The following is a 22,403-nucleotide window of genomic DNA, read 5'->3' on the forward strand; positions in this document are numbered from 1 at the left end:
ACCAAGATGTACCTTGAAGATGGTCAAAAAAATCAGCAGTCCTCGGGAGTGGATAACGGTTCTTCACCATTAGCTTATTTAGCTCCCAGTAATTAATACACATTCGATGCGACCCATCCTTCTTCTTCACAAACATGATCGATGTATCCCAAGGCGAGCTATTCGTCTGATGAATCCCTTGTCTAACAGCTCCTGCAGCTGTGTAGAAAACTCCTGCATCTCTGGTGGAGCTAACCGATATGGTGCTTTTTTGGGTTTTAAGCACTATAACAATCTTATGGTGCACATACAACCCTAATGCTTTGGATCTAAGTTTTCTCTAGTTATACATGTAATTTTCATTTTTCCAAAGCATGAAGCCTAACTAGCATACAACTTGATATTTGAATCATAAAGAAAACTAGTTAGATGATTACCTTTTATTCTAGCTTGTAGAACCTGGCCTTTTAAAAGCTTAGCACCTCAAGTGTGATGACTCAATTGTTTCACAAAACACCAAGAGCAAATGGAGGACTTTGATAGAGAGGTTAGGAGCACACAAAATGGCTAGGGTTTTCCCATGGAATCATTGGCCATATTGGTGATGCTAGGGGTTACATTTATAGTGTGGAATTTCTAGAGTTTCAACTTGTAAACCCTAATTCACTTCCTTGGGTCTTTATTCCACTAATCCATATGATAAGCCTTATGGACTAACACTTCATAGACTCTTACATAAACTTAGTTCATCACTAATCAATCATGGATTATTGGCCCAAACTATATGTATCATTGATTTACATAATCAGTCCCCTTAAATTAAGTAATCTCTTTTGATCACTAAATTATTTCTTGACCAATATTAATTAAATAATATGATTTCTCAATCAATACATTATACTTATAATATATTAATAAATCAAAAATAACCTCTTTCTCAAATATCCATCATGTCAAATTGCTCTGGTGAATGCAAACCAAAATGGACCATGCTGCTATCGAGTCAAGTACATAGCAATTATATTTATGGGCTTTGACACTGAATGTCACACACCCAAATCAAAATGGCGGAAATGTTCGGGGGTGAAGCACATCATGTATAGTATCACAATAATTGCATCATAGTAATCAAAGTAAACACAACCATTACATTAAGATATGAATATTTACATCAGTTTGATACATAACTTGTATAAATCAAGAGTATGAAAAAATGAGTAAAAGACGTGTCTCTATACGCTCCGTCTTTTCAAAATGCTGCAGGAGTACCTGTCTACTGGTTTCCTGAGAACATAAGCGATTTCGAAAGAGTGTCAGCATTAAGCTGGTGAGTTCATAAGAATGTTTTTGTGTAGTGAAAACCTGTCATTGAATTCTGTAAAAATGTATGTATGTTTCCCAATAAAATCCAATATTTTCTTACATATCTGTTTGTTACTGTGTTCTGTAGTAGTGTATCAAGTAATGGTTTGTATGCCTGGCAGTTGTATCGAATCATTGTTTTGAATGAAAACTTTTTGTATTAACACTCTGGTTACTACCAGTAATTAATGTATGTTCTATTTGAAAACCCTGGTCACCACCAGTATGTATAGTAGTTTTATTATTTAAAATAAACTGAGTATTGTATCCCTGGAATCCTCGAGTGTAATGTATAGTAGTTCTATTAGTTAAAATAACACTAATGAAGAATGAAATCCCGTAAACAAATGTTAGTTTATACTATTGTGAGTGCGTATAACCATGCTTCATATGACTAATGACCTCATCGACGTTCTTCAGCCATCATACGGTATGATATTTGTCACCCCATGAATGCCTGCCTAACTATAGCTAGCAGTTTAAGTGTGGGATTGTGAGTCTTGAATGGATCTATTCACAAATCTCACGCTCTCCCTCCAAGAGACTCTGGTTACACTAAATGTTGAGGATTTTACCAGTACCCCGAAGGGTACAAATGAAGAGTTGTCTCACAATCCTGTATTAACTAGTTTACGTATAGTTATGTATCGTCTTCTCATAATTGAAATCAATTGTATACTTGGTAGAGTATTAATAATTATTTTGTGTTATACTCTTGTTATCCAAATGTAGTAATGAATATCTTAAACCTAAGCTGCCGTAGCTTATATGTTTGCCCATGTATATAGTCTGAATCAGTAAAAACTATGTAATGAATTTCCTAAACTATACCCATTATAGTTTGCTTGAAATGTTATGTATTTGGCTCGTGAATTGTTCTGAAAACTATGCAATTGTGATTTCAAGTTGAAAGTGCTCCTTATGCTCAACATATTACAAAATTGATAATATATCTATATATTTTATAAAATGTAGATATCATTTGACTGTATTAATTGCATAAATTTTAAACTTGTTGAACTCCTTTTGTTTTAGTTCACAAAATCATTTGTGTTTGGCTTGTATTCCCCCCCTGAAAGTGTTTAAATACCAAGTCGATCGGATACCGCTTGTTGAACATCTCTAGAACATAATCTCGATAAAACCTCGATACTCGGATGGATCGATCGTCCACAATCTCAACCTCTAATGGGTGATCCAACTCACTCAGAGCTCCAACAAACCTCTTGTTGAGTGTAAGAGACATGAAATACTGGAGCTCCAACAAAGCTTTTGTTAAGTCCATTAACTTACTTAAATGGTTAACAACACTTGCATTGTTGAGTCTTAACCATCAAGATCTTATTTTTATGACTCAAGCACTTCCAAGAGTTCAAAAGGGCAGCTCAAATGGCCTGGAGTTGATCATACTCTAAGAATCCAAACTATAGGACTAAAAGATGTTATATTTACCCTAAAACTAGATCTAAGCTTGTAATGATCAAGGTTCAAAGTTTATACCTTCAGTAGGCTAGTAATGGTGCAAAATTTTTGGAACTACAAGATCCTTCTTCTCTTTTGCTTCTTCCCAAACCTCATTCTTCTTCAAAACCACCAAAAACACTAAAATACCCAAGGTAAGCTCAAAGATGCACTCAAGAAAGCTAGGGTTCAATATTTTCACTAAAAGGACAATGGAGGATGAAAGGGTAAAGGTCTTGAGGGACTTAAGGGCTTTAAATAGGATGAAAACTCTAAAAATTAGGGTTTTCCCATGGCTTGATTACGCCAAACATATGCATGGGTAAGCCCAGCGTACATCGGGGATCAATCGATGGCGCACATACAATGAGTACGTCGTGTGTACCTAATGTACGCCTAACGTACTCACAAACACCATCACCTTAACTTGAATTAAAATAGATTAAGTCAATAACTTCAAACCCAGCGACTCGGATGCTACAAATATGGTAGAAACCCAATGTTGTGAAAAGCTTAGGAGAATCCCAAGATGTCATAGTTGCAACCCACTAGTAATAGGGGGGCCAAAATTATTGTGGAGAGGCCTAATTTCTAATTCCTTCTCAATTTTCATCTTTTTCTATCCGTGTATGTGTGGAACAAATTACGTAGCAAGGATAGTAATATGTGGGGCCCACTTGCTATCTCCTCATTTTTAAAGGATCTCCCCATTGTATCCCTTCTCTTTTTCATGATCTGTCACACAGATGCCCCAAAAGAGTACGAAACATCAGCGATCTTGAAACATCCCCAAAATACAAGCCAAAATTTTTTGTTTTTTTTAAATCATTTGACAAACATAACTTCATCATCAATACATAAAATCATCAGACATATATTTTGAATCTCATAAAATCTGCCAACAAATAACTGTCTTATAAAATATTAGAGTAAACTCCCAGGCTAATTAACTGCGGTGTGGGCCACGCCATCAGCTCGAGCCCTTCCCTTTGCAAGCTAAAGTACCTGAAACAAAACTGAAACTGTATGCATGAAGCTTAGTGAGCTCCCCCAAACTACCACATACCATACACATAAAACATGCAACTAGGAGATACGGGCCCCGCCTACACTCATGGAGATACGATCCCCACCTACACTCCGCTAACTAGGAGGTACGGGTCCCGCCCATGCTCCGCTAGCTCTGAGATACGGGCCCCGCCCACACTCAGCTACTTCGAGATACAGGCCCCGCTCACACTTGGCTGCTATGAGATACAAGTCCCGCCTACACTCAGCTACTAGGTAGACATACAAGTATCACACAGATAACAAGTATAACTAGATATATCATTCAGACTTATATCATAATCAAAATCAACTACCATGAAATACGGGCCCCGCCCACACTCAACTGCTAATCATAACACACTACGGGCCGGCCTTGGTGCCTTCGACCCGTTCCTACTGAAGGGAAACTCACCTCATGACTGGCTGCTGAGCTCTGAGTGAGGAATCCCTATCTTTTGCTCTGATGACTCTCTGGCTATAAATTTCCATAAAAATACTTAGTCAAAAGCTGATAACTACTCTTAGGGTAAAATGGCCATTTTAACCCTGGCTAAAGTCAACATCCTGGTCAAAGACAATGTCCAGTTGACTTGACTCGCCGAGTTGGTCCACCAACTCGCCGAGTCCCTATTCCTTCATCTACCCCCAACCCCGACTCTACTCGTCGAGTCTAGCAAGAACTCGACGAGTCCTTCAACCATAACATCGGGGACAATCCTCAACTGACTCGCCGAGTTCATCCTTGAACTCGTTGAGTCAATCTTCCTCATATGAGTGTGTCTAGTTTGTGACTCACCGAGTTGTATGAACAACTCATTGAGTCCGTCTTCATGGGTTGGTAGATTGTCTTGGACTCGCCAAGTGCGTTCATACACTCGCCGAGTCCCATGATTTCCAGGGCTATAACTATGTCTTTTTCGTTGAGTCCTTCTTCTAGACTCATCTAAATCCCTTTTAAACTCAACTGGATTCCTTCGGATCATAAAAGGTTGGGGACCCAAACCCCCGACTCGCCGAGTCGACTAATGTCCATGTCCATAACTTGATTTTTGTTATGCAAAACTCATCCAAAAGGTAAATCTGGGCTCCTACAGTCGATATAACACGTAAAGTCATGAACTTTACGTACATGCATGGGACTTTTTTGCTCAAAGGACCAAAAATAGGATTTATTACACACATGGGGTTCTCATGGCCATAAAGATGGCACCTTTATGCCATGAGGACCCTCCAAGGTTCCAGATCTATAAGTATATCAACTTGGGATGTCCAAGTCTCATAGATCAAGCTTCTTAGACCTAAAACTCCATAAAAACGACCTCAAGGAGATCTAAGAAACTACAAGTCAAGTATGAAGCTTGATTACCAGAAAGTAAAGAGAAAATGATGTTGCTCCTGGATCTATAATCTTCCCTTGAAGTCTTACTTCTTCGTTTTCTTCACACAAGCTTCAAAATACACAGGATTACTCAAAATGGAACTCAAACACTCACAAGGCTCAAGGTGGCAAGTCAGGGTTTCTGGATGTTGAGGGAGTGATAAGGGAGGCCACAAGGGTGTTATGTTCCTTTAAATAGGGGAATAAACCCTTAAAATTAGGGTTTCCATCAGACATCTCCTACCCGCCCAGTCAGTCTTCCGACTCGTCGAGTAGGTCACTTAGTTCCCCGACCTGGAGTCGATCCTACTTGATGAGTTGAGCCTCCAACTCACTGAGTCCAAGGGTAAAATATGAAGTTGGATTGAAATTAAAAGCGTACCTGAGATTGGGCATTACAGATCTGTGATGGGTTGCCTCACCGGAGGGAAGGTGGCATCAACGGCTGCTATTGAACCCGCAGAAGATTGTAGTAGGCGAATGAGGGTTAGATGGAGATGTGTGCCCGTGACTGGCTATGATGCTTAGCGAATCCAAAGGTGGATCTGGTTGCGGGTGATGGAGTAATAGCAGTCAGCCAGAGGTGCTCCAGCTTCTGTTCCCGACGGTGAATATAGAAACAGAGGGCATCGGTGGATGTTGCTTTAATGGAGATTCATTGTCCTCCAGTTTGAGGCGACAGGTGATGGGTTGTTTAAGTTTTTCGGAACTACCATCAGCCTGCTGGAGACAACTGATGGATGTTAAACCAACAATCAATGACTGGTGATGTTGTGGCTTTGGTTTTCGATGATAAATCGAGAAACAAGGGTCGGTTGGTGTTGCTGGGAAGCGGTGGTAGCTGCCAAGATCATTTTGTTGGAGCTGGAGATAAACAAAGTTGGTTCAAAGGTTCATGTCAGCGACTAAAGATGAGTTTCTGATGAGACCGTCATCAGTAATTCCACTGGGAGATGTGCAAGAACTCGACCATAATGATCACTTAATAAGTTGTGGCGGTCGATGACCTTGTAGCTTCGGTCTTCAACGAAAGCCATAGTGTAGGGGTTTGTAGTCGTTACCTGTGGTGATGGTGGAGGTACCATTGTTGGTTGATACATTGGTCAACATCAACAAAAGAGCAATGGGTGACGACTGGGAATGTGTAGCTCCAGCTGCCGGCATCGATGGAGAACACGGTGGTTTCCGGTTGCATCGATTTTTCAGAGATCGACATTGACTGGTAGAGCTTCTTTGTCAGAGTTGTTCTCCGATTGGCTTATGTTCATCTCAATTGAGAATAGAGAAAAAGACTAGGTACATCTCGTTGAGGAAGTCCTTGTCTTTTGTGCTGACTTTTACCTTGTGGGCCCTAGCCTACATTGGTGTTACCGTTTAATGTTGTTGTTGATGTTGCTTTATGCACACGGTTCACATGCCCCTCTTTTTTATTTTTCTTTTTTTGTCTGTTTAAATGAGACAAGAATAGCTACCCTTGTACTTTTTTTTACGGTTTCTTCTGAACAGTAAATTGTAAATAGAAAGGGTAACTTTTGAATGGGTTTCAAAGTTATCTTATTTATTTTGCTCAAAGAATACACGATTTCTTTCTTTCTTTTATAAGGAAATATTTACTGAACAAGCAACCAACATAAGAAAAAATAGATCTGAGAAGATCCTTGCATGTTTGAAAAGTGTTTAAATAAGCAAGAGGTGGAGAAGACGAAGTAAATCTAGAGATCTTAATGGAAAATAAAGTAGATCTTAAGATCTTAACGATGGCAAAATGGATTTGGACAGATCTTGGTGTGAGCTAAACAGATCTGAACAAATGATGCTAGAAACGGATAGAACTGAGTAGATCGGTAGCGGAAATGAGGTTGGAACCGATAGGCGGTAGCTATTTGCTCTTGTCCCCACATATGAAACCATATGTTGTGATATGTGCTCAGGCCACCGAGTCTTTTGTTTTGGTTCCGGATCAAAAATTTGGAGGTGATATCATCAACAGGTTTCTAGGTAGATACCTGAGCATGCATCACAACAAAGTCGTAAGGCTTGACCCATGGACCGTGCCCTGGGATCAAGCTCCAACAATCAAGTTAGACTGGGGTGGAAGAGAAAAGATGGTTCTTCCTAGTTGGGGAGAACCACCTTGGGGTTGTGGAGGGCGTATGTTTAGCCATGGCAGCTAGTTAGAGGCTAAGAGACTAAAGGGAAGTCCATAGAGCCAAGATCTAGGTTTTTGAAGGTATACATTAAAAGGATGAGGACTTATTCTATTTATAGGGGACAATTAGGTTAAGGGAGAATTAGGTCAGAACTTGGGCCGACCCAACTTGGGCCAACCCAAATTGGGCCCATCTATCACTAAAGCTAGACCAAGACTCCTGAGATTACCAGGCGAGTGCCCGGGGGTCTCCAGGCGAGTGTTAGGCACGAACGCTAGAAAAGACTGGCAGGCGAGTGCCAGGAGAACGCCAGGCAAGGCTGGCACGCCAAGCCTTAACGTCTGGACCATGCTAATGGACCATACATTAACACATGGGATTGAATGACCAATGGAAGTTTGATATGGTTGACTATTCTCCTACGGAGCATTTTATAACAACTTGGGAGATAACTATTGAGATGTTTAGAGGATAAGTTTATGTTATTTGTTTAAAGAGAGCGATTGGCCTAGGAGTTCCTGTCTCTTAAGAAGAAGACAGAGACGGTGACTAAGATCACCAAGATGTTCCATGAGAGGGACCTGTTTAGCCCTGGACATGTGTCATCGAAGCAGACACGTATGATCTGGTATCTAAGTATCCCGTGGAAGGATATCCGTGAGTTCATGGCGAACATCTCGTATCTTACAGTGGATGAGTTGTAGAGCAATGCCTGGGGAGAGAGATCGATCTGGAGACCCAGGTGAGGGAGGAGAGGGAGAATCAGAGGAGGGATAGGAGGCCAGTGCAGTTGAAGCCGATGAGTAAGCGATTCAAGCTCGTTGATTCAAGTGCTGGAGGCGAGAAGGGCCACAGTTGCAGTAAGTGCGACAAGGGTCATGAGGGACCCTATCGATCAGGGACTATTTGGTACATGTGTGGCAAAGAGTGGAATATGGCGAAGGATATGCCCCTCCTTGCCATACATGTTGCAAATAGTCCTTGACCGACAGGGTCCCTCATGATCCTTATTTCACTTGCTGCAAGTGCAGGCCTTCTGGCCTCTAGCTCTCGAATCACCAGGATTAAACCGCATAGTCTTCGGCTATGACTGCACTAGCCTTCTATCTATCCTCTGAGTTTCTCACATGAATCTCTAGCTCGATCTCTGTCCTCCTGGAATTAGTTTGTAGCTCAACCAATGTCTGATACAAGGTGTTCTTTGTGAACTTACAAATATTCTTCCTCAGGATACTTAGATACCGGCTCATACGTGTTTGCTCTGATGACATGTGTTTAGGGCTAAATAGGGCCCTCTAATGGAACATCCTGGTGATCTCAGTCACTGTCTCTATCTTTTGCTTGCGAGACAAGAACTCTTGGGCAAACCACTCTCTGTCAACCAATAGTATAAAATCATCTCTAAACATCTTAATAAACCTCTCCCAAGTCATCGAAGAATACTCCGTGGGAGAATAGCCAATCGTCACAAACTTCCACCAGTCCTTCGCTCCCAAGCGAAGTAGGATCAGCGCACAACGAACCTTCATATTCTCCAGACGTAGCAAGTTTTGAAGCAACCCTCAATATCATAAATCCATATCATCGCGGTAATCGGGTCCTTGGTCCCGTAAAAATCTGGTGGCTTCGTGTTGTTGAACTCCTGATACCATAACGAATCACTCCCTATGGTCTCGCAGCAGCAATGACTGCGGTGGCTACAACAACAGCAATCACCGCAGCCGTTGCTGCTGCATAACCGCAGAGGGGTGATTCGTTGTGGTATCAGGATCATATCGCTCAACGAAAGTATCGATCAACATGGTCTTAATAGACACAAAACATCTCTATTATAGCCTCTCTGATCGTTGTAGCCACCTCGGCAACAACGATCCTACAGATCTCATCATCACTAGCACTCGGCCTCTCCAGGTCGTTGGAGCCTAAACCTGGGTAACCACCATACTAAAACACACAAGAAACTGATCAAAACCCGGCTAAATCGCATACACAAACACTTATACATTCATGCAAGTTCCTTAGTACCCTAAGATTCCTTCTTAAGTCGCGTACATATCCAGTGCTTTAAGTAGTACAGGCCCAATACTACCTTCCACACCAATTCGTATTTACCTCAAGTCGTACTCTCAAGACCACGAGTAACAAGAACTATATACCTCAAGGGTATCTATATAATCACCTTGTAGGTTCCTCATAACCATTACTGATAATCTAGACACTCATCCTAAACTAATCCCCACCACTGTTCCACCTCGCAAAAATCTTCGTTGTCCTCGGCACTTACTTCGTGTATGTTAATTGTACATAAAACAAGACTATATAGATAGTCAAATAAATAATTCTACCTCAAGTCCACAACCAAACAAGGAACAGGACGAAAGGCTAGATCATGCATTCTAAGGCTATACAAATCCTATCCATGTACAATTATGCATCATACACCAAGAAAATAGCAAAGATAGGTTAAATCTTATAAAACCAACCTCCTAGGCTAAAGGCATCACCAATTTGGCAACCCCAACGCACACTTCTTGAGGGATACTTAACCTATCAATTGGCATGTAGTTATGTCAATTCGTAAGATCACATATCGACGCTACACATAAAATAAGTAATGATCTTTTAGGAAACTACCACTCGAGCTATGGTTGATTGTACACACTACTTCATTCGGCTTTTCTCCTTTGAAATTTTCTGTTCTTTTTTGAAAAGTTTTTATGCAAATCCTCACATCATTAGTTTGAGTTTGGAATCCCACAAACGTTCATCTAAATCCCTCAAACCAGGGCTCTGATACTAATTTGTAACATTTAAATTTCCAAATCATAATCTTCATTTTCAAATTCATATAAAAACATTGTTCATAAAAACCATCTCAATAAAATCACAAATGTCAAATATAGATCATCATCAAAATATCAGAGTGTCCAAAATATCCGGAATCATAAACTGCAGGCGAATTTGTACAATCAAGCCTTCGCCTTCCCGCGATCCTCAGAAGTACCTAAAACACATTTAATCAACAGCTGTAAGCACAAAGCTTAGTGAGTTCCCCAAAATACCATATATAACACAACACAAAATAAATAGCTATAGGTTATCAGCAACCCTGGAGACTACCCGAAGTCTCAGTGGACAAACATCACACCCTGTGGGGTACCAACAATCCTGGAGACTACTCGAAGTATAAGCACACACTGTACCACATATCACAGTAATAACACATATACCCATCTGTTCATCGCATATATAAATATATATTCTACCACACAAGAATAGTGGTGGGGCTCACCTTGCACAGATGATTAATAGAACTCACACCTGAACTGCCAGAACTAGACTTTACCTATTAACTACACCAATTAACCCTATTTAATAATTAAGGTAATTTTTCATACTCTGCTAGTCCTAAGACAAGTCTAATCTACGTTTAGGGAAAAATACCATTTTGCCCCTTCCAAGCCCCAAATCCCTCACTAATCTACCTAAGGCACAATTTGTCAAAAAGTCAAAGAAAGTCAAAGGTTAGCACTCTGACCGCTATGCACGATGTAGTCGGCTTTACACTGGATGTAGAGCGCAAGCCAGGAAAGGATCGAGTTCGCAATAGCTTAGCAAATATTACGCTCGTCATATACAACTTATCTCAAAACTTAATGTTTAAGGTCTTAATAATTAAGACACTTTACCCCAACCTTAGATTTGACCCTAAAAGATATCCTAATCCATAAAGTCTTTGACTTTATGCCTTTTCATTGCTAAAGAGAGCTTAATCCCAAAACCCTCACATTTCACTTCACCAAAAACTCCATAACTCATGCATGGATGAAAGGAAAGGGCCTAGCTAGCATTTTTATGAATCTATACACCCTAAAACGTCTGAAACGACAACTCGTATGCTCTAGAGTATTCCATACTTACAAAGATCAAGGTTTTGGGACAAAATGAACATAATTCTAAGCTTAAATAAGATCTAGAAAAACAAGCTCCAAGGTATGAACTTTATAAATTCAAAATACAAACAAGGAGATGTAGATTCTGGATCCAAAATCATGAATGCAACACCACTTCTTGAATGATATTCCTTTAATACCAAGAACACTCAGAAATCAGTCGCAAGTTTCCAATCTCACTTACAAGGGATAGGGTTTCAATTTTAGGGTTTAGAGGAATGGAGGCTGGTCATAAGAAGATTCAAGGGAGACTAAGATGTTTAAATAGGGGACACAACCCTAAAAATTTAGGGTTAAAGAGCTGCACGAGTACGCCCGGTGTACTCACGTGTACGCCCAACGTACTTCACCCTTGACGTGCCATTAATTGCTGACTTACGCACTACGTATAACCTTGTATGCCTAACGTAAGAGCCTTATTTAACATATCAAAATATTAAGGGCTAAAATAAAAACACCTTACATCGGGTGTTACACTTGAACTTGTTGTTTTTTGTATACATTTAGTCTTTATGACCGACCATTCCAAGCTAAGTTCTTAGTTTATACACATTTAGTCCTTAATGTTTTTTTTTTCAAAATAAATCTTTATTGTTTTTGTACATATAAAATCTTTATGATCGATTTATTCTGGTGTTACTCACATAGAATACTTTGTGGGACAATCATTAATGAGGTGTTCTCATGCGTGGCTCGTATGGATAGTGGAATCATGTGTCACTTGTCTTGGTTTTGGTTTGGTAGTGAGATCATATAATATTATTTAATAAAGACGGATTAATATTATTGTATATTTAATATAGTTATAGAAGATTACAAGTTATTTTAATCCTATCACTACATGAATTATGCTTCAACTCATTCACTTCTTTCTTAAGACAAGAAATGTCATCTTTCACAACATAAAAACCGATCTTTAAAATTTGGGTTCAATTTGATATGTTCTTCATTAACCCATTGCCAAAATTTTAACTTTCTACTTGGTTTATTTAGTTACAAAAAAACAAAATTTAAGCATGAAAGAAATAAGGCCAATTAAAAAGAACAAAAAACCCATTTGTAGAAAAAAAAATGATCAAAATCAACATACCAAGGAATTAAGGAAGACTCTAAACTTTTTGTCAGTGTGTTTTTTTTGTCTTGGAAATATAATTTTGCATTGGGAGGAAGCAATCACAAAGAATGTTGTTGTATGCTTTGGAGATAGCTGAAAGTGAAGCCAATGACACCTTTATCTTGTAGGAAACTATCACACCAACATTATTTGACCAATTCATGAATTAGGTTATTGATATAAATTATAAACAAGTCATATATAAGAACACCTCACTAATGATTGTCCAAAATAGGATGCTAGGTGAGAAAAACTTGGATAAACTAGTCATAAAGACTAAATGTGTACAAAAATAAGGATTTATTTTCCAACAAAAAAAGAACATTAAGGAATAAATATGTACACACTGAGAATCATATTACCCTAGTAAGTCGTTTTTCCATGCATAACCTAAAATAGCCACTCATAAGGACTGGAATATATACAAAAAATAAAAGTTCAAGGATGTATTTCACAACAAAAAATAATAAGGACTACATGTCTATAAACTAAAAAATTGTATTACCATATTAAGTCATCTTCCCTAAAACTTAAAACTCCTTTATGAAACTTATGGATTAGGATTAGGGAACAAGTTTAATAAGGGCATGGAACACATTTACAAGAAACCACATACATAAACACATCCACACACAGATCTATAACATCAAAAAGAACAAAACTATAACTACATGTGTTAGCATAAGCATAAACATAAAAAAGAACTAAAATATAATGATATGGAAAAAAGAACCCAATAAATGAAACTCAACATCTACATATAAATATTGTTATAAAATGATCAAATAATTTTTCTTATGAAATCTTTGGGTGTAATTACTTTGTTTTTCATACAAAAATAAATATTTATTATAAATGAGAGCTTAAAATGTCAAGAAATAAAAACTTAGCAAAATGTATACTTTACTTGGGTAATAATATGATATTATGTTTTCCAAATTTGGTTTCTACTATATACATGCCTTGAAAGGAAAAAGATGAAGCAGATTGCATATCATTCTCTTTTTAAGCTCATATTTCTTAGAAACAGATAAAAGCATTTAAGTCCATATCAGTTAAAGATATCATAGATCCTCCACAAGAATAAAAAAATAAAACAAATCAAACATGTATAAATATTAGGGAATGCAGATTTCAAACCTTTATACCAACCATATTTCCACATGTGGGTTTAATATAAAAAACTCTAGAGAGAAGAACATAAATGATGCGGTTGGTTGGTCTGATGCAGGTTAGGGTTTCTCGTGGGTCGTAATATTAGATGCCCTAGAGAAAAGAAAATTAGTGGTGTAATGTGATGTATTTAAATTAATAAGAGAAGATATGAAACATAAAAAAATCTAACATAATTAGGAGAAAGTCTTCATCTTCAACCTATCATAATTTTAACCTATAATTAATCAAAACAGAAAATCAAAATCATTAGCGGATCTTCCAACAAACAGTGGTGGCGGTGTGTGAGCATGCATAGGTAGAGATATATAGAGGTGGTATAATTTAGGTGTGTAGGTTAGTGGTATTCGCTATGGTGTAATGATGTTTGTGCTTAGACAAAGAGAAAGCATAAGTTGTAGTGGTGATGAGGATGAGAGGTAGTAGCGGTGGAGGTGTTGGTAGTGATGACTAGGGTTTCTACAAACAAATATGGTCTTTAAAATTTGAATTTTTTAGATATGAGGAAGTGGTGCCCAATGAAGGATCATGATGGGAGTCACCTTAGCGTATCCGTGTAAGTATCCAATTTGTTTAGCAACGTGCACGATGCTATCTAATTGGTACATTTTAGATATTGGCTTGTGATTGGTTTAAACATATTCTCATGGATCACAACCAATTAAGCTAGATTATCCAAGTTATATCTAATGATTAATAATTCATCTCATTGTTTTAAAGACTAAGGGGCTGTTTGTTTTTTGTGTGAAGATCTGCGCAACCACTTTTGTCTGCGCCGCGCAGACAACGCGCAGACGTATGCCCTCGCAGATTGTTTGTTTTTTGGAACTGCGCAGATCAGAAAACGTTTGCGCGAGGTCTTCCTGGCGCAGACATGGGCCAGTGTCTTCAAAGGTCTTCAGACCTTATTTTAACCTAAACAAAAAAAAAAAAAAATGGCCATCGTGCAGTTTTTTTTTTCTTTCATTTTTTTGTTAAAAATGCATTTTTAATGTTTATAACATGAAATTAAGTTTAAAAATTCAATTTATTTTAACGGCCCGCAGGCGTTAAAAACAAACAGTCTTCTTATTGCAGACTACAGACATTTGGTTCATCTCTTCTGCCGCAGAGGCTTGCAGATGTGGTCCGCAGACTGCAGACATTTTGACTTCAAAAAAACAAATAACACCTAAGATCTTAAAATCCAAAGGTCTCACTATTATATATGCATTATATAACAGTTGTACGTGTGTGTGTCTATATATATATAAATGAATATATGAAATCACAAATGCATTATAAATGAATATATGAAATCCAAAGGTCTCACTATTATATATGCATTATAAATGAATATATGAAATCACAAATGCATATACTTTGTTCTTGCGTTCTCAACCTTTTTGGTGTTCTCATTTGATCATACTCCTATATATATATATATATATATATATATATATATATATATATATATATATATATATATATATATATATATATATATATATATATATATATAATTCAAATAAAAACGCAAAATTTCATGAGAACGGTGATCCACAACTTTGGCAACAATTACATTTTTCTTCGTTACTTGATTGCTCAAAAAATGGGGTTTTGAATGTCGAAGCTATCATTGTTCATTATTTATAATCAAAATTTTAATTAATTTTGTATTTCTTTTATTTACAATATTGAAAATCACAATTTAAAATCTCATTTATGTTTTTAACTTAACAACCAATTTATTTAATATTTTATGGATTATAAATTATCTGATTAATATTAATTCTCGATTTTTAATACAACTATATACTTAAAAAAAATTGGAAGGATGGTTATTATTTACCGTTACACTATATTATTGTATTTGAAATATAAAAATATAATAAGAAAATATGCATAATCCTGATCTTGCCTCCACCAATCTACTAATTTTCATGATATTCGTACTACCATGACTCATAAAAATTATTATATGCTTATGCGCAACATCAACAATAACTACATTACTCATATGTTCCTACAAAACAAAACCACGATTCTTTTTATAAGTTCCAATACAGTGTACAAAAGTTAAAATGAAAGTGAATGAAAAAATATAAAACATACAGAAAGTTGTTATGTTGTTAATAACCTTATTATACTAAAATTGATTTTTGTGCAATGTCAAAACTATTCATTAAGACATATGATTTGAGGAATCATGACTTTGTTCCCATCTTTTTTTTTTGGACATCATTTGTGTTTAGACCGATACTTGTATTTCGACTTAAAAAGATAATGACTCTCATTCCTAGATAAGCAAAATAGAATCTTTTTATACTAACAATTTTATTTTTGAACTGATGTCATACTAAAGAGCCAATTAATAATCATTATTTAATTTTTTTTTTTTTGATATTTAATAATTAAAAAATAAATTGAAAATTATGTTGGGGTTAGATACTTTATTTTTATTTTATTATATTTATTAATATTAATTAAGTAATTTATAATTATTATAAAAAATCATGATTGTTGTATATGTATTTTTTTAAAAAAAAAATACATCCTTTTTAATATAAAAAATATAAAATATAGATCAAACATAACAGTATTATATAATAAATTCATTTAGTTCATTATATTGTTGTTTTTACATTTATTATAACCTTTTTTAAATATAACAATGTTATGATCTCTAGTTCTATAAATATAATCTTCAAAATAATTAATTTTTATCATATAAAAAAAATTTAGTGGTACAACTTGTTGTATGCCTTTTCTTCTCACTCATTGTATTGTGATCACTAATTAACTATAAATAATATTTCCAATAAAAAATTAGAAAAAAAAACATAAGAATAAAATATAATATATTCATTTATTTCACTTTATTGTTGTTTTTACATTTATTATAATTTTTTCAACCACTTTTGATCTGACTTATTAAAATTTATATTAGAATATATATATAAAATATATTGTAATAGAATTTGTTGAATCCGTAATATTTTTGCCATTTAGATTTATGGATGTAGTTTTTAAGAACATACAGTATAAGTAACGAGAAATAATATTATTGTTGATGTGATACCTCATAACCTAGTCATAACAAGATAAATACCACCACCTTTTCTTGTTAAGAGGGTGTTATGACATATCTTGTTGTGACGAAGACAAGATGCAACAGAAAATTTAATTGGTTGTTACATTTATCAACCAATCAAATCATTTTTTTTCTTTATCTCTCTGCCTCTTAATATGTTATAACATGGGGAACAATATTTCCCTATTGATGTTATGGTTGATGTGTCATATGAATTTAGTGTTATAAAGTGATCCATATCTAATGCTCTAAAAGAATTAATTTTATCATGCAAAAAGGTTTATTAACACAACTTGTTGCTCGTTTGACTTCTCATTAATTGTATTGTGATCACTTAGTAAATATAAATAATGTTCCAATAAAAAAAATGAAAAATAACATAACAATAAAAAATAAAAATTCATTTATTTCATTATATTGTTGTTTAACATTTATTATTACTTTTTCAACAACTTTTGTGTTGATCCAATGACGTATTAAAATTTATGTTAGAGTATTTATATTTATATAAAAGGTTTAGTAGGACAACTTGTTGTCCGTTTGACTTCTCATTAATTGTATTGTGATCACTAAGGTAGTGTTTGTTTTTTGTCTGCAAATTTGCATGACCTCTTCTGTCTGCACCATACAGACCATACGCAGACATTAGCCTTCCCAGACTGTTTGTTTTTTTGAAGACTGCAGACCTAAAAATGTCTGCACGCCCTCTTTTTAGTGCAGATGTGTACCAGAGTATTCTAATATCTTCAGACATCTTCTAGCCTAAAAAAACATACATATCTTATTTTTTTAAAGTTTTTTCTTAATTTATAATTTTTCTACCTTTATTAATGATATATAATTTGAAAAAAAAGTTATAAAACTTAAAAAAGAACGTTCGACGTTACAAACATGATATTTTTAACAAATTTATAAATAAAAATTTATTACAATAATAGTCGTTGAAGTTGTTTATATAAATATGAAAAAAAATCATAATATATTCTTATATTTTTTGCCAAATTTTATAAAACATTATTTACTACAGTATCGTCAATTTCTCGAGAAAATATTTATGGTATGTTTTTAATGGATTTAATTGAAAAAATTAAAATTTATTTTCATCCATTTATGTATCAAATTCTTTGATCACTAATTATAATGTTTAGTTATAAATTTGCAACCAAAATTGTTGGTTTTTATAAAATATATAAGTTAATTCACCATTTTTATTTTTATTTTTTATACAATAATACATAAAAGTTGTTCTAAATTCGTTAATTATTTATAACGAAGTAATGAAAATATTTAAAACTCACTTTGAAGTTTAAATAAATTAATTTATTTAAATTTCAGTTTATTTTAGTAGCCCGCAGATATTAAAAAAAAAACAAACAGTCTTCTTTTTTCAGACTGAAAACGTTTGGTCTACATTTTCTACTGTAGAGATCTATAGATATGGTCTGCAGACTGCAAACATTTTGCCTCAGAAAAAACAAACAACACCTAAGTAAATATAAATAATGTTATAATAAAAAAGTGAAAAATAACGTAACAATAAAAAAATAAAAGTTCATTTATTTCATTATATTGTTGTTTAACATTTATTATAACTTTTTCAACTACTTTTGTGTTGACCAAATGACGTATTAAAATTTATGTTAGAGTATTTATATAAAATATATTATAATAAAATTTATCAATCATATAATATTTATGTTATTTATATTTGTAGATGTCCCTATAAAAATTGATTTTATCATACAAAAAAGTTAACGGTACAAATTGTTGCTTGTTTAGATTCTCATTAATTAACTATGAATAATTTTCCAATAAAAAAATAAAAAAAAAGAACAATAAACTATAATAAATTTATTTATTTCAGTATTTTGTTGTTTTTACATTTATTATAACTTTTTCAACCACTTTTGTATCCAATTATTAAAATTTATATTACAATATATATAAAATATATTACAATAAAATTTGTCAAACACAAAAATAATGAGTTGTAAGACAAGAAAACAAGCGGTGGATATGGAATAAATTGCGTCAAAGGGGAAGAGGAGATTGAGTCCGGTTCACGCAAAATACACTCGTCCTTCTTCGTCTATCCTCTTTACTATTATATAAAGACTCCTTACTTTCCTTCTTACATACCTACACCCCACACACCTTTTCTCTTGTTCCCCAAATCTCTAAATAAAAACTAAAAACAAATGGAGTTTCCAACTATCCAAGAACCCTAACCTTAAAACAAAAAGATTTCACCCTTTTTCTTGATTTCTTCTATCTTTTTGAAAATTGCGAAATGGAAAACCTCAATTCAGTCAACAATGGTGGCCTTCGATTACCTCCTGGCTTCAGGTTCTTCCCTACGGATGAAGAACTTGTAGTGCACTTCTTGAAAAGAAAGGTCCAATCTCGCCCTGTTTCTTCGCCCATCATTGCTGAAGCTGATGTTTGCAGGTCTGATCCATGGGATTTACCAGGTCCGTGACTCTTCTTTCTGAAAATTGAAAAAAATTCTTTCAAATAAATGTAATGTGAGACGATAATGGTTTGTTTTCGTGTGTTTTAGGTGATCCGAAGCAAGAAAGGTACTTCTATAGCAACATGGAGATCAAATACCCAAATGGTAAACGATCCAATCGAGTCACTACATCTGGATACTGGAAGGCGACTGGTTTAGACAAGCAAATTGTTGATTCGAAGAACAAACAAATTGTTGGTTCGAAGAAAACTTTGGTGTTCTACCGAGGCAAAGCCCCAAACGGGTCGAAAACCAATTGGGTCATGCATGAGTACAAGCTTGCTAATCCAATCCAGGTAACATCGAAAAAAAATCGGCTTAATTTACGTTTTGTTTTCTGAAAATTCTGATAATTAACCTCATTTCGAATTCGAATTGTTTCCAGGGCATGGAGAATTGGGTGATTTGCAGGATGTTTTTGAAGAAAAATGCAAGAAAAAGTGGTGAGAACGATGTGAGAGTTGAGGAAGCTGGACCGATTTTCTATGATTTCCTGGCTGGTATTCCAAGAACCGGCGATCTGAATTTGGAACCTGCAGCATCATCTTCTGGTTCAAGTGGGGTTACAAATGCTTCTCCCATGGCAGATGAAGGTGAAGAGAACAGTAAATATATGCGGGGAAATTAAGAATCTTGTTGCTGAGTTTACTTACAGTAGTATAACTAGTAATGTAAAGTTAGTTTTTTTTTTTTTTTTTTTTTTAAATCGGGAAGCTAGTTGAAGTATGTAATCGGAAGTTTATGATGATAATGAAAATGATGATGGTGATGATGAAATTTCAGTTTTATGTTGTGTTCGTGTTCTTCAATCTAAACTTGATAATCATACAAAAAAAATTGTGGTTTAATGGAAGATTTTGCAGTTGAAGACAGGGTTCGTTTTGGGTAAAGAGAGGAGGGACGATTCCACCCACAAACAAACCCCAATTTCCTCATGTCAAGATTCCATCCGTGCATCTATTTTGAGAAGGAACATACTACGAGAAAATATAAATTGGAAATGAAAGCAATGTGTTTTTTTATTAATTTTTATATTAGGAAATGTTAAATGATATAACTTATAAGTTTATAAGTAAACAATAATAGAAAATCTGTTACTGAATATAAATCTAAAAATATAATTATAAAGAAGTTGATTTTTATATTTTAGATAAGTTAATCGTTAAAAAATCTACAACACAATTTTTTTAGTTACTGCTTTATGAATAGTGTGTTAATTAACTTATTATGCGTTTCTTTGTTTTTTAGTAGTTTTTGCATATAAAATATTATATTGTTTGATAGTGATATTTTGTTTCAACTATTTTGTTACGTTACAAAAGACTTTTTTATTTTAAGGTATTAAAAGTGTAACCTCTTTTTGGGATATTCTAATTCAGGTTTAATCAATTTTCATTTATTGATCATGTAAAGTTCTTAAGCGATTAATTATGGGGGAGTGTGCCAATATCCTATTTGATAATTGCTTAGTATAATTTTAGATCTATAGTTTTCTCATTTGATCCAACAAAGTCCTATATGACACCTACATCTCTCGTGCATTATCCCTTAATGCTCTCTAGCACTTCATTTGTCGTATTCTTATTTATTTAATTTAATAGGTATAAATATTGGTAATATAAGAAGTTAGAGTTTATTGGTTCTTCCCATCAAAACAAATGAGAGCAATAACTTGTACAAGTCACTTGCACAAGAGATTCTTCCTGATAAAATATTTAATTGTGTGATTGTTAATATCAAAGCTCTAAATAGCTTTAAATAAATGACGTGAGACTTGTTGTGTTGTGCCGATAATGTTAAATCTTAAATTTTATGAGTTGTGACGAGCCATGATATTTGTTAAGGTGTGATTTAAGGTAGCAATTATATATATATATATATATATATATATATATATATATATATATATATATGACTTAAGATGATTTTTTTTCTAGAACCATAACATTAAGTAGAAGCCTTGGAGCCATGACGTTAAGAACAAGCGTTTGAGTCATGACGAACTTTTTAAAACCATGATTTATATTAACACTCTAAAGGATGTAGGGTTTTTGTATTTACTAGATAGCGCAAAATATGCGAGAGCGCAGAAGAGGTAGTTTTCAAACTATAAAACAATTACTCGGTTATGGTTGGTAGATGGATTCTTTAGGTCTTAAATGTGTAAATCCACTATACTAATGGTAATGTTTATGATTTGGTTAATCCAAATTTTTATACATTTAATCCCAACCTTATCAAACCATCAAAATAGATAATCAATTATGGTTGATAGGTTGATTTTTTTTAGCATGAACATGCAAGGCCATTATTAAAACATTAATATGTGCGTTTTGAATTATTACGGTTTTAGTATGTTATTACTCGTAACCTAATCTTACCACTTAACTTCCAAAACAAGATTAAGAAAATTACAAAGAATTTCATTATTGTCTTTCATTAACTTTTGACAACGCCATGTAACAAGGACAAATGAAAGATTCCACAACATCTACGCTGAGTGTGAATGTTATATGTGTTAGGGTTTTTGTTTTTGTACAAAATAACGTAAAACATCGTATGCAGGAGAACTAAAAAAAATAAGTTATTGATCCAGAAATTAAGTAAATTGTTTTTATGGAGCATATTAGAAAAAGTAAAAACTAGCAAAAAGCTAGAAAACATTTATATTTGGATAACCAACGATAGGTCTTGTAACCAAGAAACTCAATTGATTTTTCGTGTTTGTTATTTTTATGAACAAACCAATTAAACAAATACATGATAATTCTATCATAAATTGAATCTCCAAACTACTCAACTCTCTTAACTCCAAAGCATTTGTTAACAAAGTACTCATATGGTGATCATTAAAACATCATACAACACTGATAGTTTCGTAAATCATACACGACCTGAAACAAAGACTAAAATGTTTACGAAAAGAATATTGCACATAGGGGTGTGCAAAAAAACCGCAAAACTGAAAAACCGAGCCGATCCGGCCAATTCGAAACCGAAAAATCGAAACTGAAATAGAAAAGAAACCGAAACCGAAAAAACCGACTATCTACGAGTTGGTTTCAGTTTGGATATGTCGGTATCCGCGGATACCCGAACCAAACCATGTGTGTGTCGATATATATATATATATATATATATATATATATATATATATATATATATATATATATATATATATATATATATATATATATT

At 34.5% G+C, this 22,403-nt stretch overlaps 1 protein-coding gene across 1 annotated transcript; it reads left to right on the forward strand.

Annotated features, from left to right (window-relative positions):
- The first annotated feature begins 18,805 nt into the window (after positions 1–18,805).
- Positions 18,806–19,991, forward strand: LOC145034949 (NAC domain-containing protein 83-like). The gene is made up of 3 exons (XM_078983520.1): positions 18,806–19,164; positions 19,254–19,501; positions 19,591–19,991. The coding sequence occupies exons 1-3, from the start codon at positions 18,984–18,986 to the stop codon at positions 19,831–19,833; spliced, it is 672 nt and encodes a 223-aa protein (XP_078839646.1). The 5' UTR covers positions 18,806–18,983; the 3' UTR covers positions 19,834–19,991.
- Positions 19,992–22,403: the final 2,412 nt, after the last annotated feature.

Source organism: Lactuca saligna, chromosome 3 (genome assembly GCF_052625555.1).
Source record: "Lactuca saligna cultivar CGN05327 chromosome 3, ASM5262555v1, whole genome shotgun sequence".
In the NCBI taxonomy this organism is placed as follows: Eukaryota; Viridiplantae; Streptophyta; class Magnoliopsida; order Asterales; family Asteraceae; genus Lactuca; species Lactuca saligna.

Coding starts and splice junctions, on each gene's coding strand:
- LOC145034949 (XM_078983520.1), top strand. CDS start 18,984: ATGGAAAACCTCAATTCAGTCAACAATGGTGGCCTTCGATTACCTCCT. Junction 19,165..19,253: donor TGATCCATGGGATTTACCAG/GTCCGTGACTCT, acceptor CGTGTGTTTTAG/GTGATCCGAAGCAAGAAAGG. Junction 19,502..19,590: donor AGCTTGCTAATCCAATCCAG/GTAACATCGAAA, acceptor AATTGTTTCCAG/GGCATGGAGAATTGGGTGAT.